Below are 22,740 nucleotides of genomic sequence, written 5' to 3'. Positions count from 1 at the left end.
GCATCAAACCTGTTCAAAAAACGCATTACACAACTGACAAGGTGATTGCTTTATATGACGTTCGTTTATAAAGCAGCGGAGAGGCTGTGTGAAGGCAACTACACAAAAAAACAGCAGAGCGCCACACTCTGAATGTATTCCTGGCATCACCGTTATATACCCCCTGATCTCCCATTTCAATTGAAATGCCTCAAATTTCCAGTAAGGCTCTGCTTCGCGATGACAATTAATAAGTCTCAGGGACACACCCTACAAAAGGTTGCCATTGATTTGAGGCAACATTGCTTTCCTCCTGGACAAAATTATACGTTGCATTCTCAAAAGTAATATATATATAAATATATACACACCCCGATCTACATACTGTCAAATAAACGAACCACACACCCTAGCGCAACATGAGAGGCTTCGCCTTTAGCGCTGACGTCTGAGGTTCGATTCGCGAGAGTGGGTGCAGTGAGTGTGTACTGCCTGATGAACCCATCAGGCAGTTGGATTTAGTCTTTAAATTTCTATGGTGAAGAAAAATTTATGCAATGATGATTACATTTAACTTTCATTCCTACTAAACATATTTCTGTCGACCAAATGAAAATTACTTATATTTAAAATTTAAATAGAACTTGAACAAATACGATAGTTCATAATACCCACGCAGCACTAAGTGCACGTAAGATTAGGAGTCATCCGTTTTAACAAGCAGCGTATTGCACTGATACGAAATAGCCTGCCCATTTAATTATTTAGGAATGGATAGATAAATTAAGGTTTTGTACAAATAATGTTTTTTAATTTTTCTTCCTCAATGGATTCTGGCACCCCCAGCAACAGCTGCTCGCACCCCAAAGGAGATATATATATATCCTTTGTATATATCCTATTTATATATAGATATATATAGATATACATATATAGATAGATGTATATATACATATACAGATATAGATATACATATATAGATAGATAGATATATAGATAGATACAGTATATAGATATATAGATATATATATATATATATAGATAGCTAGATATATATAAGTGTATGTAAATGTGCGTCTGTATATATATATGTATATGTATGTATATATATATATATATATATATATATATATATATATATATATATATATATGCCAGCAACACTCATGACAATGACAAAACAATTACATTGTCAATCATGTTATGTTATTATTAAAATATTTCCTTTTCTTTTTAATTACTTCTTTAACACACTACTTCTCCGCTGCGAAGCGCGGGTATTTGGCTAGTCTTACATAAATTTCAAGGAGGACTTCTGCTCCCACATGAAAACATTCATAGCTGTTGAATTGGTGAAACAGGCTCATCTTCCCCATAGCAAACACCATAGCCAGAACACACATGGCTTATTCCTGAGACAACTGCAGATACTTATTAGTACAAAGCCAATACCCTACATTTAAATTGAGATATTGACATAGTCAGATTAGACATAATGGCTAATCATGCCATGTAATTAACACTTCTGTCATTTTTGGTTGCAAAAAAGTAAAAAGGAATGTGCAGCTCACTTTACTCATTTCAGTCACAGCCTTAGTCATTGGACTGGAAACCTAATTTGGTCTATTATTTCTTACACTGTAACAACACTATTCCAAATGTCTATCTCTCTGTAGTAAAGTTCTGTGCTACAAAATTGTTGGTGTTGATCTATTACATCATATGATGAGCCCATTTGACAACAGTTTAACTATAGTCTGAACTTACATTTTGGCATGGATAGTTTGAACAGTCTCCTCATAGTACCAGAGTCTTTGTTTTAAATTATAGCCTGATCAAATACTTTCTTGGGTTTGGGGTTCTTCTTGTGGATGTGTTGGATTTTCTTTAGACACTTCAATCTTTCTCCAATATGATGCTTGTTAGATTATTTTGTGAGACAAAATTAATCAAGTATGAGTGGACACTTACTGTATGTGCCCTGCAATTTCTTGTCAGCCTGTTCATTTGTCTTGTGCCCTGTGCTGCCTAGATTGATACTAACTCCCCAGAACCCAAGAAGGATGGATGATTGGTTTACTGAGAGCCTTGTTTGAGACCAGTCCAAATCTGTTTTCCTAGTGAAACAATAATAGACAGTCACAGGCAGTGCTATAGCCAAGTAATAGCTATAGGTGTCTAACTTACAAGTGTCTAGAGTACATTATACACAGTAGCCACTAGGTAGCAGTGTTGAATGCTTGTTTGAACAGCTTTTAGCATAACCCTTGACCTTTGAAGTACAGTACTGTATATATGAATAGACAGGTAATGGGGGTTGATTGCGCTATGAGTAAAGGAGTTCAAGTTAACCCTGAAACAGATTGTGACTGCTTGTTAAACTCTACTCTATGCAAAATGTGGGTATTTATTTGTTTTTGTTTTGTGTTCATCCCTTCTTTAATTTTAAGACTGCATCTATAGGAGAAAACAAGCATTTTGATATTTTGTAATAGGGTGTGTGGTAATTTTTTCACAATTCTGATTTACACATATCAAGTTGTTAATATTCAATGCAATAATGCTTTATTTGCACTAATGTAAAAATTCTCCTTACTTGTGACCAGACTTTTAAATGCTAAACTGGTCTGCTTGCATTTTCCACCAGAACTGAAAAGTCTGAAGGAAAAAAATATAATTTTCTTCTAAAAACTGAGGTCTAAGCATAGGTTTGAACTGCTGAGGATATTAGAATCTCCAAGACATGTTTGGGTAAAAGGTGACTGTTGACAGAATGGAACGGAACAACTTTCAAATAGTGCACTTGGTACTCTAATAACAGCTTCAGTATCTAAAGTGCTTTCTTTTAAGTATTTTACATTTTAAATAAAAAAAAGAAACATGTTAAGGCCCACCTGTGCCTAACTCTGTAACCATGTTGTGTAGCTTTCAAACATCATAGTTCCTACTGACTACTCATTCCTGCTGCTTTAGTGCAGTTTAGCTTGAACCCCTGCTGTCACTCCTCATGTCTATCCAGAGCAGGGCTGCTGCTGATTGGCCCTGGTCTCCAGTGCTGCCAGAATTTCAGGCTCTTCCCTTTTTCTCCTGGTTCTGCCCTGGAGGAGAGCATTGTGAAGGCCTCGCCAGGCCTGAGGCTGAATTTCTAAACTCCTGCGAGAGATGTTCCATGCTTTGATGTGAGCTGCTAGCCTGAGGGTGGCTGGAGGGAGTAAAAAACACAGACTCAGCTGCAATGCCTTTGTCTAATCCCGCCCATTCTTGTTCTACCTTCTCTTCTCAGTTGAATATAGAGGACACAGCAGAAGTTGCTCAATGCTTTGTTTTAATTGATTTTTATTTTTCTCTGCATGTTTATGACTAATTTAGCCCTGAAAGCCCTGTGGTCCTAAGATGTTTGGTGTTACTGCTCAGCAGGCCATGTCGGCAAGAGGCCAAGTGCCGCAGTGCTAATCTGGTCTGTAGCCAACGAGCTCACCTCCCCTTCCTGGTTTATCAAAGAGAAACCAATAACAGAATGAAGTTGAGATGCCAATAAGTTCTTATCATGCAGGACCTCTCCAATTCCGAAACAATGTGATGGCTCCCTAAACTGCTGTTATTAAATACAACTATACAATCCAGTCTAAATGAGTCACTTCAACAACAGTGCCAGGCTAAAGCACACCAGTAACTCCAGTCAAGACACATCACTACACCTTGATATTCTTCTGTTTCTGTCTTCCGAACCCTCTGTGCATCAGTGCACCATCATATTTACATGTGCATTTGTGTACATTTGAAAGTTCATGTGTAGATGTTTATTTACACGTTTATGTGCAGGGTATGTACATGTTGATATGAAGTGACTTTTTTGTCCCATTTCCACATGTTTGTATTCAACATTTTATGCAATATCAAACCCACTTCATCCAATCATTGGCACGATTGCTACCTCTTCTGTCCTGCAGCCCCAACAGGCTGCGTTTCCTGCTTGTTGTATGTGTGGGCACAATATGTTTTCCTAGTATCTGCTCCTAATATTCATGTTTATTTTTTGTAGAGTTTTTTGATGACCCTAAAACTACCCCATAGTGATTGTACATGAATATGTCATGCAATGGACTGATATCTCATTCAGAATGGGTTTCTGACTTGAGTGTGATGCTGATAGGCTTCAGCTCTTCAGAACTCTAAAATTTGGTAAAACAGATCCAAAATTTGAATATTGACAGAAGGATGGGTTGTTTCTCTCTGTTGATAAATTCTTTTCTATAATTGTGCTGGTGTGCCTGTAGAAGGGAGATGGGTCTGCTGTGGTTTACCCTATAAACTAGAATAAATAACTGGCACACACTTCATCTTTCCTTTTTATCCTTTCACAGAAATTTGCATATACAGCCCTTACCAATGTACACAAACATGTTCAAGCATGGACAGATGCACTAAAATACACATGCGGAAATACAAACATACACATAGAAATGTCAAGCAAGCTGCTGGAATTGTTCTACCAGCGCATAGTATCCAGTGTGGTGTTCTACGCTGCAGTCTCCTTGGGATGCAACCTGAGCTCAAAACAAGCACAGTGCCTGTACAAACTTAACAGGAAAGCCTACTCCATCACAAGGCTAACCTTGGACACAATGGAAGCTGTTGTGGAAAAGAGGATGATGGCAAAATTGGATGCCATCATGAGAAAAAGACCTCCATCCTCCATCTTCTTTAGAAAACCTTTTTCTGATAAGACTGGAGGTTTGTTTTGCACTTTAATGGTTAAATTTTGCTTAACAATAACTGGTTGATTTTGTATTTAGTATACTTACATTTATTAGAAATTATTATAGTATTAATTGATGACAACAATCCAAGTAAATGTGGTATATCTTTATTTTTGTTGTTTAATCTGTGGAAAGCACCTTAAGTTGCATGTAAATCTATGATAAGGTGCTATTATATAAATAAAGTTATTATTATTATCGCCTCCAAGAGGTGCTTTCTTGGAGCACTTTTAACCACAGGCTCATTTCTGCATGTTGTGCTAAGAAGTCCCCCTAAGGGTCTTAACTTCCCATTGCTGTCAGGCATTTGAATGTATTTGTTAAGATTATTTTTATTTATTTACTTATTAATTGATTGGCTTTATTATCTGTCCTCTGAGTTTGCATCCTTATTTTTATGTTTATGCTGCTGTATGCATCTGAATTTCCCCAAGGGATTAATAAAATGTATCTAATCTAATCTAATCTAATCTAATCTAATCTAATCTAATCTAATCTAATATAATATAATATAATATAATATAATATAATATAATATAATATAATATGCAGGGGGACTGGGGCCTATCCCAGCTAGCACAGGGAGCAAGGCCTGAATAATCCCTAGACAGGGTGAAAGTAAGCATATATTGTAGGTGTTTATACAAATGTATAAGCACACAGAGATACATCTGTTGGGCTACTCTGTTGTTTCCTCTGCATCTGAAAGATTTGCATGTTAGGTTAACTGGCCATTCACATATATGAGCAGTGTGGCTGTGTGCATAAATGAACCCTGCCAGGGCTAACTCCCATCTGGTAAAATAGACTCCAGCTCCCACAACTTTGAAATGAGTTATGTGGATTTGGTAATGAATGGATAGATAAATACATATACAGACGCACATAGATAAATATATTCATATCACACACGAGGAGACAAATCTGAACAAAATACAAATACAAAAATAAGCAAAACTCTGTGTACACATAATTTCTGATCTGCACCCTGCATACATGTGAATATGCAAATACTATATGTTCATGCACATAAACTGCTGACTGGACACAGTTATACACATGAAATTAATGCACAGACCCACAAATAACCATTCATGCCCATGTAATCACACATGCCAATAAGTACCTGTGAAGAGTACACACGTGCACACACAACTAGCGTTCACAGTCAATAATTAAAAATCAGGACAGTTGCACTGATCAGCACTTTAGAGAGCTCAGAGCCTTGTCAGCGAGAGTGACTCCCAGTTGAGTATTCCAGGATGCTGTCCCGTATGTCCCTGCAGCTCACGGTTGGCAGCATCTGTATAGCCTAGGGGTGAATATGTCACAGATGGCCCAGTGGGGACTCACTGCATCTTTGTAGTAATAAAGGGAACATGACAGGATAGCATTCAATTAAGAGCAAGCCAACACAAGGCCTGCTTATGCTACTGTTTACCAGCACTACTGGAGAAGACGTCAGCAGGAGAGTGCAGAACAGCTCATACTGGAAAATTTGAAATAAGTATTCCTCTTGTTAGACAACAGAATGTGGAGATGACTGTGGTCTTGAATGAGACCATTCTTCAATTCATCCATCTACTGTATCTATTTTCTAACCTGCTTATCCAATTCATGGTTATAGTACCTATCCCAGCAATATTGGGCATTAGGTAGAAATTAATCCTGATTGGTACAAGTCTATCATAATGTACACTCCCAACTGCACCCACATTTGGCCAATTTAAGATGTTCTCAGTCAATCTAACCTCAGCATCTTTCGGAAGAAGGAAAAATTAGAGCACACAGAGAAAACACAAACACAGAGAGAACACACAAACTCCATAGGGATGTTTCCTTGGATTCAAACCCAGGGCTTTCTAAGTGTAAGGCTGAAGTTCTCACCACTGCATGAGATTGGTATGTGTTTATTTTGTGTATACCACTGCTGGTGCTCCTTAAGTAAATCATCAAACATTAGTCTTTCTAACTGACATCATTCAATGGCTATGAGAAAGTGGAAACAGGATATTTACTAGTGATTTAATTCTTCTTAAGATGTTATATCATGCTTCTGTGTCACCAGTATAACAGGCATCTCAGTACATTTTTTAATCACACCCCAGTCTATCACTGCCAGTGACCCTACCACGCCTTTCCTGGATTCTTCAGATATAACACTTGACTGGTGGGAAAATAGAAATTCTGACCCCTGCAATCTTCCAGTTCATATCTTGGTTAACTTACCTGTAATTTCCATTGTGTCTGAGGTGTAAGCCAGCCTTACTGTCTTACTCATATTGACTTTCAGCCATTCCTATTTCTTCTCAGTTCCCGCCTTCCCAACTGACATTTGTTTCATGAGTTGTTTCACTTTCTTGACTTCCTTGACTGTGACCCTTAATTCATTAGCACTTCCGGGTTTAGTTTTTCTTCTTTGCTGCAGCACACCTGAGTTAGCATTTTTATTTCTCCCATTATTTCATAGTGTATCCTTAAAACACATTGATTTCAACTACCAGTTCATCTACTCTCTAGAAGATAGTGGACCCTCTGAACTAGTCTCTGAATAATACTATGAAGGTCAACATAATAAAAAGAAACGTAATTAGAACACATGGAGTGTTCTTTAATCCCCACTCCAGAGACGCTTCCAACCAATCTCTTGAATCACTTCCAGAGTCAGGAGTAGTCCTATAATTGCTTCTGGGAAACCAGGCCGTGTCTCACTCTAGTGAGCACTGGAGTTCTCATAGTACTGAGCTTTCATAAAACCTTAAAGGTCTACCAATCACTTTCTAATATTTAATGTGTGAAGTTGCATTCATTGCCTGGTGCTTGTATTATACTGTAATACTGTCACTAGTCTAATCTAATTGTGCTGTGCATGTACTGTATGACAATAAAGTTTAAACTTATTTAGCAGAATTAACTTGAGGGTTAGGAAATCATGTCCAAGTTTGAGTGCCTGCCCTCTTGCATTTGGGGTAATGTTATATTATTCCACTTTGGATGTGCTTCTTATAATTCAATGAAGTTCTCTCAGCCTGTAGCCCTTGTGGAGCACAGCCTCACACTCACAAGCCCTACAAGTTGCATTCAGAAAATGATGTTTCCAGTGCCATTATTTACAGTCATGCAAGACACTGTTCCTATCCTAGATGATTACAAAATACCTGCAACCCTGGCTCTGAATAGGCTCCACATTACACACTAATATCTACATGGTTTATGACTTGCACTAACCACAATGATTATTCTCTTGATTCAGAATTATTCACAGTTAGCATTCTTTTTGAGTTCTAGTACTCTTGAGTCATGTACATTGTTATTTACCTCCCTCTATTCCAGGTTGTTTCCTTGCTGACGTCCATTTGGTTCATGAATTACCTTATTTCCTAGACACCCATTTGTCTTGATTCGCGCATTCTCATAACTGAGTGCCTAATGGTTATGGATCAACTTCTTTGTCTAACCACTAATTCATTTTCAATGTTTCTTTGATACATGCCTGGCTAACATTCAGCTCACTCTTTCTATCTTTGTCATTTTTTTCACACATAGAAAACACCCTCCCATTTGCTTCATTACTTGGACTACAGAATCACCTGACCTGTTTTACTTCCAATTGTGCCATTGTTTTCCTGATCATTCCCAGTTATGTTTCATATTTCCCATAATCCTGTGTAACTTCCACTGTCATTTCACCATTTAATTCTTCATAGATAATTGATGATAGCTCCAGCTTCATCCCTTGTTTCCCAATCAGCCCACCAGTCACCTCACTCTCCAAATATCAACTTTATTCTAAGTGGGTGAAGTTTGCCTCATTGTGTCCTGCACTTTTTCCTAACATTCACCATTTGTCTGACCATGGACTATGTATTGACTAGATCAGAGTTGTGACTCTTTTGTGAAAGGCACTATAAAGCCAATCAGTTTGTTATGCCACTTAGTGCATTAAATGATATGCCCTGTTATTTTTGGATAGCCTGTAAACTCTTTTATCTCAAGTGCTGTTTGCTGACGGATGCTGAATCTGACTTGCAAATCTTTTCACCTGCTCGAAGCACAGCCTCACCGATTTTCCACTTTATTGCTTATCGAGTTGGCCAATGACAGATGGCAGAGAAGCTCTGCAAAGCTAGATAGCTGTAAAAACAGAACTGTAAAATGCAAATCCCTGTCTCTGGTTCCTCAATCCTGCAATTTTCCTGGGCATTAAATTCAGTTCAATATTTTATTAGAAATAATGGGCCTGGGCACACATGCAGGGGGAGGGTTTCACTGGTTGTTTTTTTATTCAATTGTTTTAGGTGTGAGATTTTCTTCTTGTGAATTTTCTCTCTCTCCCTCCCTCTCTCTCTCTCTCCGTCTGTCTCCATCATTGTCCGCTGCTGTCTATTCCCTCTCTTCTTGCTCTTCTTTATTTTTATTGCCGCTTCTAACTACCCACTTGTCAGCCTCAACTGCCAGACTTTTTACTCTCTCTTTCTCTCCCTGTCTCCTCTGCAGTGCAGTCAATCCACATTTTTTCTTCTGTTTTTCTCTGCAATGTGTCTGGCGCACTTTAAAAAACTGAAAGGATTAGTCTCCTTCAGCCACCTTCTTCACAGACTGATAACTTTTCAGTGACAGAATCAATTTCTATGTCATTCTTGGCATTATTCTAATAATTCGCCTTTCTTTCTTTATTTTGACCACAAATCTGCCCTGGGGGGTTGCCAATCGGGATCCCAAGCTTTTTGATTGTGTGGTGGGTGCAGCAACGTGCTGTACCAGTGCATGCTCCCCAACCTGACCTGACCCGACCTCCTTTGTAACTCCACACATCTATCTCAATATTCTCATTTCTGCCACATCTACCTTGTTCTCCTTTGGTCCCTTTACTGCCTATGTCTCAATTCCATACATTATTGCAAGTTTTAATACTGTCTTAAAAATCTTACCTTTTATTTAACCTTTGCCTTAATATTCCTGATTCTTTCTTCCAACTGTTCCAGCCACGCAACACTATGTAGCTTATCTCTGCATCCAGTACTTTGTCTTATCTACTCCAACTTCTTCACTCTTTTTTGATGGTTCTCCCAGCAGACTAATTTCCAAATCCTAATTTTAACTAAACCTCAAATAGTCTGCCTTTTTCCTGTTAATTCATTTATTTTCTTTCCTATTTGCTTTATTTATTTAAACATTCATCAGTAAGTAGACAGACAGACAGACAAGTGCTTTATTTGTCCCAAGGTGGAAATTTAGTTTTTTACAGATCCCCCAGCTTACTACCTAGATAGATAGACAGACAGATAGATAGATGTGAAAGGCACTATCAGATAGATAGACAGACAGACAGACAAGTGCTTTATTTGTCCCAAGGTGGAAATTTAGTTTTTAACAGATCCCTCAGCTTACTAAAGTTGTTAATAGTCTTCTTAAATTTGGCTTGTCACCTAGTAAGATGGTTATTCTGCCCTTCTCACTCAAATATAAATAATAGTACATAGTCCCTTAAATGAATATTCTCATTTTTCTTTAATGCACTTTAAACACTCTGTGACTGGGTGAAAATCTTGGAAATATCTAAGGACCTTGGAGTAGAATCACTATTTTTCCTGGTTGAGAAAAGCCAGTTTTGATGTTTTTGGTATGTGGTGCCCCCAGAAGTCTCTCTCTCTCTGGGGGTGTTGAAAGTGCAGCCTACAGGAAGAAGACAGAGGGTCAGATGGAGGGATTATGTGTTTAAAAAGATGACAATGAAGACTGAACAATAAGCGCTCTCATTGATCTGTAAATATTTGAGAGTTAGCCTGATTTGAAACCGCAAATATGCTTTGTGTCCAAGATTCCACACGTTGCTTTACATTTTTTAATCCATTTGCTTTATTCTTCTTTTTTATCTCTTGAGCCATTCCCAAATGTATAATGAATGCCAAAGAGTAAACTTATATAAAAAAGATTTGTTTATAACAAATAAAGAGCAGAAGGGAGAGAAATTACACAAATTGTAGCATAATGTGCAAATAAAGACACTGAAAACACTCTTTTAAATGACCTATTTTATACACAAACAGTTCCTCTGTTGACATAGTGATTGCGTGGTCCACTTCCCACTAAAGTAGCCCTATTATACACTGCATAAATGCCCCCACCGACCTTTCTTCATACTCTGGCCTCTTCTCCTGCTTCCTCTTGAACCTGTTCAATTCCAGACTCAAAGATGAAAGTCAAAGGTGGCTTTAATTTTTCCTTCCAGAGTTACTTCTAGCTGCACCCAGAGTGGCTTCTCTTTGTCCCAGCAAACCTATAACTGCTATTGACCTAAATGCAGACACCCAGGCTTTACTGGCACCCTTTAAGAGGGTGGGTAATGACAACACAATTTCTATGAAATACAAATTTAAGGGATTCTGAAAGAGATTAATAGCACTGATAGATAAAAGAGGTAAATGTAAGCTGTATGTTAAACTCATAATAATATGAAATTTCTTGATTGCAAAATTTCAAATTTTATTTACAATAAGCTTGTCAGTTAGTGACATATACCAAAAAAGTTATAAAGTCTAAGAATGAAATAGAATACTATAGTATGTAAGATAACTCGCTGTTGCTACTTGAAAAACATTTGTAGTTGTCACTCAACTTGTCTGAACTTGTTAATAACTTTGTCACTTAGGTTATTGTCTTCCCTACAAATCTCAGTTTACTGAACGCTTGTCATGCAGAGTTCAGATAAAAAAGCATATGACTTACTTTACGACACTCAAGTTTTCACCCTGCAGTTACTTCTCATTTTTTAAGAACAAATTGGGGAAATGTCAGGACTTTCTGGATTCCTACATTGAGCTGACCAATAAAGAGTCTGCACACACGCACACATGCACACACACTCACACTTGGAGATCAAGGAACCCGGTGTGTGGCTTGTTATTTAAGCTCCTTCCAGATATAAACATCAGAACTTTGCCAATTTAACTTTCTAGCAGTGCTGGCAGATTTCCCCTTTCACATTTGCAGCCCATTGCAACATCAGATTAACTTTTCCTGGCATTACGATTTGTGTTTACTCATAGCCTTTCCTGGTTAACTAAAGCTCTATGCTCTTACAACATTTACAACTTAACATAAGCTTACTATTGTTACAGCTTGGATCTGTTTAATGTAGAAGGCTTCTCCACTAATGTGACCACGATGATGATTTAATCGTGGTCAAATTTAGGCAAAGTTTGGTGTTTAAGAGAACTTCGAGATACGCTGCTATAATGTGAAGCTATGGGCGCCAATGATGATGTTGTGATACACTGCTCCAAAGTAAACATACAGCTAGCAACTCTATCATGATAAACATCTATTTCAAACTCTGCTGAAAAGTTATTAGGGAGTTGTGCAATCTGTCATCACCTGTGATTTCATCTCTTACAATCAGCAAGTGACATGATCTCAGACTCAACGTCATGCAATGTGATGCCAGCTTAAAAGAGCTAAGTTGTAAAAGCCAGCTATATACAGAGCTTGACATGTTTGCAAAACAACAGGTAAGTTTAATTAGTTGTTTTGCCATGCTGATTACACCCCAAATCCATTAACGTACAAGCAAAAGATTTCCTTTGAACAATGTTGAAAGAATTGATGAACAACAAAAGTCATACTGTATATGCTGCTTAATGATTTAACCATTTTGTAAATCATCACCTTGTTACACCAATGCAAATTTAATCTTTAGTCTTCACACTTATTCTCCTGCCCTTTTTCCAGTAGACCTTTAACCTTAGCTTCATTTCTGCCTTTACATTTTCACAATCTCATTCCATTCTTCACTCTACTGTTACATCCTTTATGAGTGACTTGTTAAATATATACTCTTATATTGAGTAAGACAATTTAAATAGAAGTGAGCATGACATTTTTCAGTGCTTTGAAGAGGAAGTGGTTAGACAGCACATGTACATATTTATTTTCTTTTACTTTATTCCTTACCCATAGTGGAGTAGGCATTGCTGGAAATAGGAATCAAGTATACCTGTAAAAGGGAATGCCTGCTGGCCTTTAGATCCTTCTTCCTACTAGAACATTGTGCTTCCTTTTATTAAACGTAACAAGCACTTTCCCTATGCACCCCTCATCTACCAACAAAAAAAAGCAGTCTGTTTTTGCCATGAAATCTAATTGATGAAGAAAAGATAAGAAGCAAGATTTCTGTTAGTGGAGATGACTATGAGTGACTGACACAAATAAAAAGTAACAGGCTGAATAAGAAAGTTGAAGTTATGAGCTCAAGTGGAAGAGGTGGGTAATGGAAAGACTGACCAAAATTAGTGTAAAAGCTGAGCCAGGCAGAGGGCTTTCTGTAGGGTCAGGTTAAAGAAAATGAGGTGAGAAGAGAAAACTAAGACCACTGGAGACTCAACAAAAAGGGCAAAGTGTGGCAAAGGGTAAAAGCCATGCAAGTGCTTTGTGCCAGGCTATTGCACTGGTGGGTGAAGAGCAGAGCATAGGTTATAGGTTCAGTAACATTAAATGAAGTGAAATTAGAATGAGTGTGATAAACAGAAGATAAAAGCTGCAGTGAGGGCTGAAGAGATGGAGAAGGGGATGCAAGATAATTTTTAAGTGTGGAGCAATAGGTGTTATTTTGGATCATGTTTTTTTTTTGCTTTTATAAGTGTTGATGAGGGAAATAAGGCTGAGAGTGATGAAAAAATGTGAAATAGAAGGCAGAGATGCAGTTTAATGACTCTTTGATCAAGAGATGAATCATTAAGACAGACACAAAGTATGAGGAGCAGAGTATTAAGGACAAACAGAAAAGAATAGGCAGGTTAAAAGAGGTGTCAAAATGTTGAAGTCTGACTTTGGTAAACTTATTCAGGGTAAAACTAAAGTAATTTTGTAGAATTTTTAAAAATTATTTTTAAACTGAATTCCAAAGCAATGACTTACCTTTATTAAATCAAAGTTCAGACACCCTTTAAAATATGCATACCATGATGTCAAACTTCACACCAAGCACAGCTTATGTGCCCAACAGCATGTAGTGTCATATCAGCCCCAACACAAAGTGGCACCAACTGTGACATCAATACTAAAAAAATGTGAAATAAAAAAAATCACTAAAAATGTTTTTTATTTCTTGGACAAAGCAGTTGAGAAGAGGTGAACTTAAGAATAGTGCAAAGCAAGAGAATGTGAGAGGGAAAGTAAAGTTATTTAGAAAGAAAGAGAAAAGTTGTGAACGTGACAGAAAGAGAGAGCTAATGAAGGAAGGCGCAAAGTCCACTTTGGCTTAACCAAAATCAGTAAGACTAGCTCAAGTGGCCCATAACCACTGTATGAAGGGCTCATCTTCACCTTGCAGGCATCATTGCATCGTCTTTTTGTTCTCTCTACTTCTGTTGCTCTGTTTTGGTAGAGAGACAGCAGAAGTTTACCCCAGTCACTGAGTTCCATCCAGGTGCTGCTCAGCATTTCAAAGACCCTGATTGAATATATAAGATTCTGTTCTGCAGTGCCCCAAATTAACCAGTCTGGGCATTTAGCCACTGAGGTGCTTCTCGTCTATTCCCACTGAAATGCCATGTAACACAATTACTAAAGATTAATTAAGGCGGAAATGTGCAATTTAAAATATGGCCTGTAAGAGTGCCTGTGTGATGAATTTCATCTTTGCACTTGATTGGCCTGGTTTTGTACCCAGTGAATGTTGTTATTTAAATTTTGCCAGAAACTCTCGGAGAGAAGTCAAGGGGAAGCTTTTACTTTGAGGAGATGGGATGGAGTGGGGGTAGGAGGCACTTTCGTGCTGTTCAAGACAAGAGTTGTCTGGAACGGCAGGCAGAACCGATCCCCCCAGAGAGTACGTGGGTTCATATATCCTAATCTCCGTGCCGCTGGAGTGGAATTTGCCTTCCTCAGCCTTGGACTGGCCCCTGCGGGACTGCAGAGTGCTGTGCACAGGAGCCCAGCTGCTTGCTATTCAGATCACGGCCTCTAAAGAGAGCTGCATTAAATTGGGATCAGGCAGATTAGAGTCTAATATACCCGACTATTAAAGACTGCAAATGAGCAGGATGGGTGAGGCCGGGGGCCGCGACTGCCAGAGCATGAGTGTGTATGTATGAGTGTGTGTGCGAGTATGAAGCACTAGACAGGATGGGTTGGGGGAAGGGGACTGCTTAAAAGACAAACGGAACCTTGTATGTTTTGGAAGGAGTGGAATGGTGTTTGATGGGTCTTTAGGTGCCTGGTGTGGTGCTTCTACACTTCAGCAGTGAACTCCATTATTACATATGAGTTGTTCATGATCACCTGAGTTTAAGAGACAGTTAAGAGCTTAAGACGACATTGCCTTTGCACGTGATATAATGTTATTTTAGGGGCACACTCAGATTTACTGTTCATTTTGCTCTTCAATACTGATGTCATTCTATTCAGGTCCTTGTGATTTCTATTCTGACCATTAACCATAATCATTTTCATCCCATTCTAGATCAAAAATAAATAAACATAGACACAGTATACAAAACCACATGGAAAAAAATCATGTGCATAATGCACTAAGACAGACTAAAAAAATGTTTTCATAATTTTACAGAAATGGAATAAATCGACACAGTGAACTGGCTGTTACAAATATATATTTTGCAAGCCTGAAACATGGTTGTTCTTGATGTATACAACTCTTGTTCTAGGAAAATGTTATATGGAGATTGGAATGGTGGTCTGCTGTCCTGACACATTTCAGAAGCCACGAATTCCATTTCAAAAGTCAACTTAAACTGCAGATCTTCTACATTTTCAATTTTACTTACTCTGCACTTCTACCTTCAGCTTTTGTCACTCTTTTCCACAGGCACCCACTCTTCCCACTACTGGCTCTGCTCTTTGAGAAGTGTGAACAGGCTACACAAGGTTCGGAGTGCATCACCTCAGCAAGCTTTGATGTAGACATTGAAAACTTTGTCCACCAACAAGAGCAGGACCACAAGCCCTTTTTCAGTGAGGACCCTGAACTTGACAACCTGGTTAGTTTTATGACTGCTGGGAATGGGGGTGGAGGGCAAAATTTCAGTTTGAGCAAGTAGTGGATTTCACGTCCCACTGCTGAAGTTTACAGTAAGCTGTAATTTCCACCACTTTTTCTTTCCTTTTTCTTGAGTTCTCCTGTTTCATTTCACTTTATATTTGTTGCCTAGCTATTTTGTTGTTTTCTTTGAGTTCATATGTCCTATACTTTCCTTCTTTCATTTTCTGATGGTAGAATCCAAACCTACATTTATGGTTCATCTTGCATGAGAAACCAAAAAGTTACTTCAGAAGTCGAACTCAAAATACCTTCTCTTTATTCTTGTGATATAATTTCCAGCTCCTCTTATTCTTTACATATTGTCACTATACTACATGCATCTAAAACAAAGTTCTTATTATGCATGGTGTTATGCAATTGTTTCCACTCATATTTGTACACATTTAAGGTCAAAGGATCTAGCTTTAGTTTTTTGTTGTATGCCCTGTCTCAGTGTCATTTGTGGTAGTAAGGTTCACATTCTTCCTGAGGTCTTTAGTCCCTTTGAATAGATGGCATATACTTGTAAGATTCATGTCAGATTTACATGTCGAACCTTTATTGTTTTGGGTGTGAACATTGAAAACACTGTGCCCATAAATTTTGAAAGTGAATCTCAACATTAAATCTTTATTCCTGTACTCTACTAGACCAGTTTTGGGTAATAGAACTAGGTTACACCAATTTTGTTTACTTTGCTTTTCTCCAGAAATTCATTTCAAACAATAAGACCCCATCAAATGCCTAAATATTTGTTGCTTTCATGCAATTTTATTTGTTGGGAAAAAGTTCTTTTTGCTGTTACCACAATGTCAATTGCTCATTTTCATTTTGAGAATGGATGTTTTAGTGAATGGTTTTAAAAAATCCACCTTGCTGTGATGCCTTTACCACCTGATGGTCCTGTCCGCATGTTGTTGTGAGGCTGGGCTATCACTTTTACACAGAATTGTGCACTGTTTCCTTAGTGTTATGGGTACAACAGAACGTCAACGTAATGTATACTTTATCATTGTGCTTCACATGCCACATGAACAGCAAATGATTTCATTAAGACGTAAATCATGAATGCATTGCGCCCCCATGTTACACGACAGTTAAAATTAATTTTTGAGTTTCAGTGATATTTTCATTGAAAAAAATCCCCACTTACTGTTTACTTTGTCCTTGTGCCCTCTGATTGCCCACGTAATGACAGATGCTACCCATAAGATGGACATCACATTTTCATTGTCTAGTTATGTGATGTGAGAGGTGGAGTCTCATTGATGTTTAAATGCTACTGCTCCCTCAATGTTGTTTGGGTGGTTTTCCTTGTTGCCTTAATGCCACATTTAATAGCACTTTATCCTTAACACTACAATGACAATTTCATATTCATTTCATCGTTTTGTTACATCTTTATCACTAATGTTGCACTGAATATCTAGTGTCATCCTTAAGAAAGATATCAAGAGAGATGTAACCCCATTAATTTTTAAAATAGCTATTGCCATCTACGTTTAGTTCTAGGCAGCAGACCCCCATTTGATGTTTATTCTGTTCTTGTATCCCTAATACCCCATTGAACAGCAGTTGCCCCTAATGACACATTAGAATCCATATTACATTTGCAACCCATCCCCATATTGAATGAGAGCTTCATCTTACTGATGGTTAAATGTTTGGCTTGCTCCTCATTGTTGTAAATTAGAGCACTATACTTTGGCTTTGTGTCCATAAGGCTGTTCTGAGCAGCCAACTCCAGGATTAACATCACATCAACTTGGTGTTACCTGTGAAGGTCAGTGGTGGAAAACACCTTAATGGTTAACTTTGACCTGCTGACCACAGAGGTCAGTCTTATTCACTAGATTAATACTGTGTTCCAATTTGCAAAAAAAACCCCAAAAAGCTTTAGCATCTCATGAACAAATCATATTATTAGGCCATTTTAAATTCCCTCTGTATTTAATGTCTACCCTGTCTCTACAGTGCCACCTACTTGTAGGACACAGTGGGTGGCTGTGACAGGTGAATGCACTCAAATGCATCTGTGCACCAAGCTATTCTAAAGCAGCAGTGTGATTGATCTCAGGCTCTTCTAATCCTAGCTAATATCATCAGCAGTGCACTTTGACATGAAAGAAGAATAAAAGGCTAGATGTATTAGTAGCCATTAAGGACCCATCCTTCCCCCCCCTCTCACTCTTTCTCTCTTTCTGTGTCAGCCCCTCTGCCTTGTTTCTTGCCTGACAGTCAGCTGTAATTAGAAATTAGGGAGAGAGAAAAAAAAAAAGGTCAGAGCTCATCATTATGGACCCGCTCGACCGGCTAGTGCCGCGCAGTCAATTAATTCTGCATCTGTGTGTTTTACGAGGCTGTGGTCGCAAGCAGCCCTCGCCCGCCGTAACTCTTTGCTTGGGACAGTTATACTGCGCGGCCGGGCGCCGAGAGAGATGGCACTGGGCCGCGAGTAAATGAGCTGAGATAATTGGCAGATTTATCCCCTACTTGGCGCAGTGCTTTTCTGCCCATCCCAGTGCCCTTGAGTGCTGACTTTCAAGAGAGTTGTGGTAGGGAAAGGGGAACAGACAGCGGCTTGCTAGGTAGGGTGAAAGGAGTTGAATTTTGGAAAAGCATAGGGAATATCACATAGGGAAGGGTTCTTAAATTTTGGGGTTCAATATGATTTTGTGATTATCTGATTGTGCCAATTATCCTCTGTGATCTACACGTATGCAGAATACTCACATGCCATACCATTTGGCTCTAGACTGAAATACAACGAGGAAACCAAGCTTGGCACATCAGTATAATGAGCAGGAAAGGAATCCATTAGTATGATGTCAGCTACTTACGTTTGCTTAGTGGAACTCTAGACTGACCTTAACACAGCCAGTTTAGTAACACTCAGCTGCATAGTGACACAATGAATAATTTGTAATCACATAAAATTAAAATAGTCAATCTCATTTGCATATGCAGGATACAGTGCTACACATTTTTAAACACAATATACGTTGGAATTATACATATGTTTCATGTGACCTTGACCTGATGCAACATTTCTCAAAATGTATTTGCGTGATATATGCATACAGTATGTGGTTAACGGTGTACTCTCACAGATAGAGGAGACTGAGTTTAAATGCCTACTTCAGAACTGTATGTAGTTTTATGTTCGCCATGTCTTTGAGAGTTTTTTCCAAAGACAAGCATATTATGTTTATTGACAACTCCTAATTTGCTCAAAATCAAGAAGTGTGGCTATCTGTGTGCCCTGATATGGACTGGCATCTCATTCAGGGCTACCTTCTGTCTTGTGCCTTATTTTGCCAGAGTCAGTGGATGATTTTAACTAAACTAAGTTAAAAATGATTTTCAAGTCATTCTAATTTTCTTTTTTTATTTCTGATTTCTTTGAAATTTTGTGACTTGTATTCCTAAACTAAAGCCATACTATATTTCTAAGTAATTGCATGTTTTGGGGGCACATTGACATGGTTCCAGGGATCCTGGCTTCTAGCCACTGCGTGTCAGAACTTCAACTATTTACCAGTAAATGAACATATTAGACTGAGTAGTGTTCCTAAATTTCCTAGCGTGAATTAGTGCAGGTGAGTTAATGGACGCATGTCCCCTTCTGAGCTTCTCCTTGTCTTGCTGCGGCCAGAATAGGCTTCTGACCCCCAGAAAACTTTAATGGATTGGGACAAATACATATATAAAAATATGCCTCACCAACATGATCCAATAATGGTAATAATAAAATCCCATTGAAAATAAAATAAGGATGCTCCTTTCTGATCAGATAAAGCACCCCCTATGTATTTGCAGTTACTGTGGCATTCCTTTTGACATTTTCTTGAGCTCTTTCAGTGTGGTTATTAAGCTAACCAAGTAAGCCATACCATGTCGTCATTGTTGTCATTTGCCTTGTGCCTAAGTGTGAGGTCTGAAGAGACAGGCAACTCCCAGTATAACAATCTATTAATCCCTTCCAGATGGTGAAGGCAATCCAGGTGTTGCGGATCCACCTGCTGGAACTGGAGAAAGTCAATGAGCTCTGCAAGGACTTCTGCAACCGCTACATCACTTGCCTTAAGACCAAGATGCATAGTGACAACCTTCTTCGTAATGACTTGGGTGGGCCATACTCCCCCACACATAATTCCCTCAGCGCTCAGCAGGTGAGCAAAACAAATCTAGTTAGTGAGCAGGTAACATGTTTGAACAGACTACTTGGTCCCTGAAAGGCTCAGTGTAGATTTAAAATGGCAAAGAGGCAGCTGCCAAAACCTCCCACACAAACTTATAAATGGCTGACTGACACATATGAGGGCATATGTGTGAAAAAATGCCTCACAGTTTGATAATGGTGGCCTTCTCAGTAAGAACAGGACTTCTCAGAATGCGTAAAACTATCTGTTTTTGTTTCAATTAAATAATAAATTCCAAAAAAATGTATAGAGCTGTAACTGGACTTAAGCATGCTGCTGTGTTCTTATTTTAACATTTAATATATAATTGCAAAAAATTGAATCAAAGTGTGTTTCATTGTCTGATAAATTTAATGGAAGTTTAAAGTGTTAATTTCACTGGAAAAGAATGTGTAATTTATGTACTGTACTTCCTTGAATATCCTGTTTGTATGTCTGTCATATACTGTTTGTCATATTTTGGCTATATATCTATCTTTTATGTAGTTGTTTCCATTTTAGGCTGCCTTTCATCTATCTATCTATCTATCTATCTATCTATCTATCTATCTATCTATCTATCTATCTATCTATCTATCTATCTATCTATCTATCTATGTTTCCAGTTTTTCTTAAAATGTTTTTTCTTAAAATGTAATCAGTTTAAATGCAGTAAATGACCAAAAATGATGAAAAGGTAAGCAGTAAACCTCCTGTTTAAATATGGGATAAAAGAGCTCAATCAGCCATCTTTTTTAGGGAGAAGTAAATAGTGGGAGAAATATAAAGTGACAAATTAAACGGGTGGCAGTTTCATGAGTGTACTGACCAAAACATACTGCATAATCAAAAAACAATCTCTCACTTTCCTCCAGGGTATATATTTATGGCAGCACTTCCTTTCTTCCTTCATGAAGTTACAGTGGCCAGGGTGTTGGAAGGGTAAGGAACAACACCTAGAAAGCCCTGTGGTCCACCCTCCAAGGTTTCTCGTGAGGAGGCCCAGGTCTCTCTGAATCTTAAAAAGAATTATTGCCAAAAGGAAAACTACTTCTAGACAACAATACTTTCAGATATGCTTTCACCTTTACAAACCGGTAGCAACCAGGGTGGCATAAATTAAGAAAGAGTTTCATTTTTAGAAAAAGTGTTTTATACCTATTGTATATGCTTTTTGGATGCTTTCTCAGATCTACGATTGCTATCCAGGAGGTTGCCTCACAACAGGGGTTATCTCCTTCCATGTCAGACAACAAATTGTGGAAGAATCAAACACTTAACTCTTGGTTTAGATAAGAAAATTGCCAGACCTTTACTTAAAAAAATGTGGGGAGGCTTAAATTCTATGAGTAGTTTAATCTCATTTATAGAGTGTTGTGGGTGGTCATTTATAGTTCAATCTATACTAGCCTACAACAGCTTCTGCACATATAGAATACTCAGCAGGAAAATTGGTAATATTACACTTTGATTCTTTTAATTAGAGAACATGATCCACTAACGTAAAAGCTAAGCTTATATGGTGTGTCTTGAGAAGGACAGTAAATAATTTATCAATAAAAGTTGATAAAATAAAACAAGCAAGAAGATAATAGCAAAAGCCTACACAAAATAGGCAAAGTATTGCCCAAAGCAATCAAATGTTTTACATGTTCTTCCACAATAGAAACATGAGGAGTATGACCTCTTAACAGCTGTTGACCCCCAATATGAGTCTTTCCAATAAAAGATAGACCACACTGGTTGTATTATTTATTGCCTCACATCAACACAGTGACTTGAGTGAAAAGATTTGTTTCTGGTAATGGAAAGGCATCCCATGATGGTCCACTCCCCACAGTTTTGTAATGAAAAAAAAAATACATTCATACGACAGACAAATAATTCATTATATCTGAAAGCAATTGTCCATTTTAGCAATTACTTCCCTTTTTGGTATGCCTTTTTTGGGTGGATCACTTTTCATTCAAAATATTGTGCTCTCACTATATAAAATACCCATAAATAGAGTCTTTCTGTTTCTGTTCATCTCAGAAGTTCTCCAGTTCTTAAGATGTTTTAGCTTTTTCTTGACAAGATATTGTAGGAGTCTGTCCTCAGTTTATTTTAATCACTTTCTATCACTATTTTTTCGCTGACCAGGAGTTCACATTTTCTTTTGTTTTTGTGTGGTTTGAAATGTCTTTCTTCTTTTAGCCAAATGTGTTTTATTTGAGATTTCTCCTTTTATTAATAGACTTTTTCTTCCTGCAGTGTTACATGATTGCAAAGTTGGTGGCCCACTGCATTGGAGTTCTTGTATGTGTTTACATGGCTTTCCTGTATCTACTCCAGTTTCTAACCAAGACAGACTGTTTGATCATATCGTGATGGAGTTGTGTTTGTGGTTGTGTCCTACAGACTAAAGACATACAGTTCTCAATAACAATGATAAAATTGTCTTGTGTCAATGTAGAAGTGTATTCTGTTAGAAAATGGCCTCCTGACCAAGGTTTGTTTTTGCCTTGTGCCTCTTAGCACATTAGATGGTTTCTGCTTTATTTGGTTGAAACAGGTTCTGGCTCATCAGTAGAGCACACTGAATAAAATGACTTCAGGGAGTGAATACATGTTAGTTTTATCATTTAATCATATAATTACTTTAAAATTCCCCCTCATTTCTTGATGTAGTTGGTTAACTGGTGGTTTCATAGCACAGCTGTGTGTGCTGACAGCTCATCAGACCTTGGTTCAAAGCCTACCTTTTTGCACAGTGTCACTGTGGCCATGTGGATTTCATTCC

At 38.0% G+C, this 22,740-nt stretch overlaps 1 protein-coding gene across 7 annotated transcripts in view; it reads left to right on the top strand.

Moving 5' to 3' along the window:
- Positions 1–22,740, top strand: part of pknox2 (pbx/knotted 1 homeobox 2) — a 278,966-nt gene that overhangs the window by 217,197 nt on the left and 39,029 nt on the right. For all 7 annotated transcript variants that reach the window (XM_039764132.1, XM_039764129.1, XM_039764131.1 and 4 more), the window contains 2 exons: positions 15,565–15,736; positions 19,764–19,949. In XM_039764132.1, coding sequence (XP_039620066.1) covers positions 15,565–15,736; positions 19,764–19,949 — 358 coding nt within the window. The remainder of the gene's footprint in view (positions 1–15,564; positions 15,737–19,763; positions 19,950–22,740) is intronic.

This window comes from Polypterus senegalus, chromosome 9 (assembly GCF_016835505.1).
Source record: "Polypterus senegalus isolate Bchr_013 chromosome 9, ASM1683550v1, whole genome shotgun sequence".
NCBI lineage: Eukaryota > Metazoa > Chordata > Cladistia > Polypteriformes > Polypteridae > Polypterus > Polypterus senegalus.
Note: the sequence above shows the minus strand (reverse complement) of the source record. Positions and strands in the feature narration are given on the sequence as shown.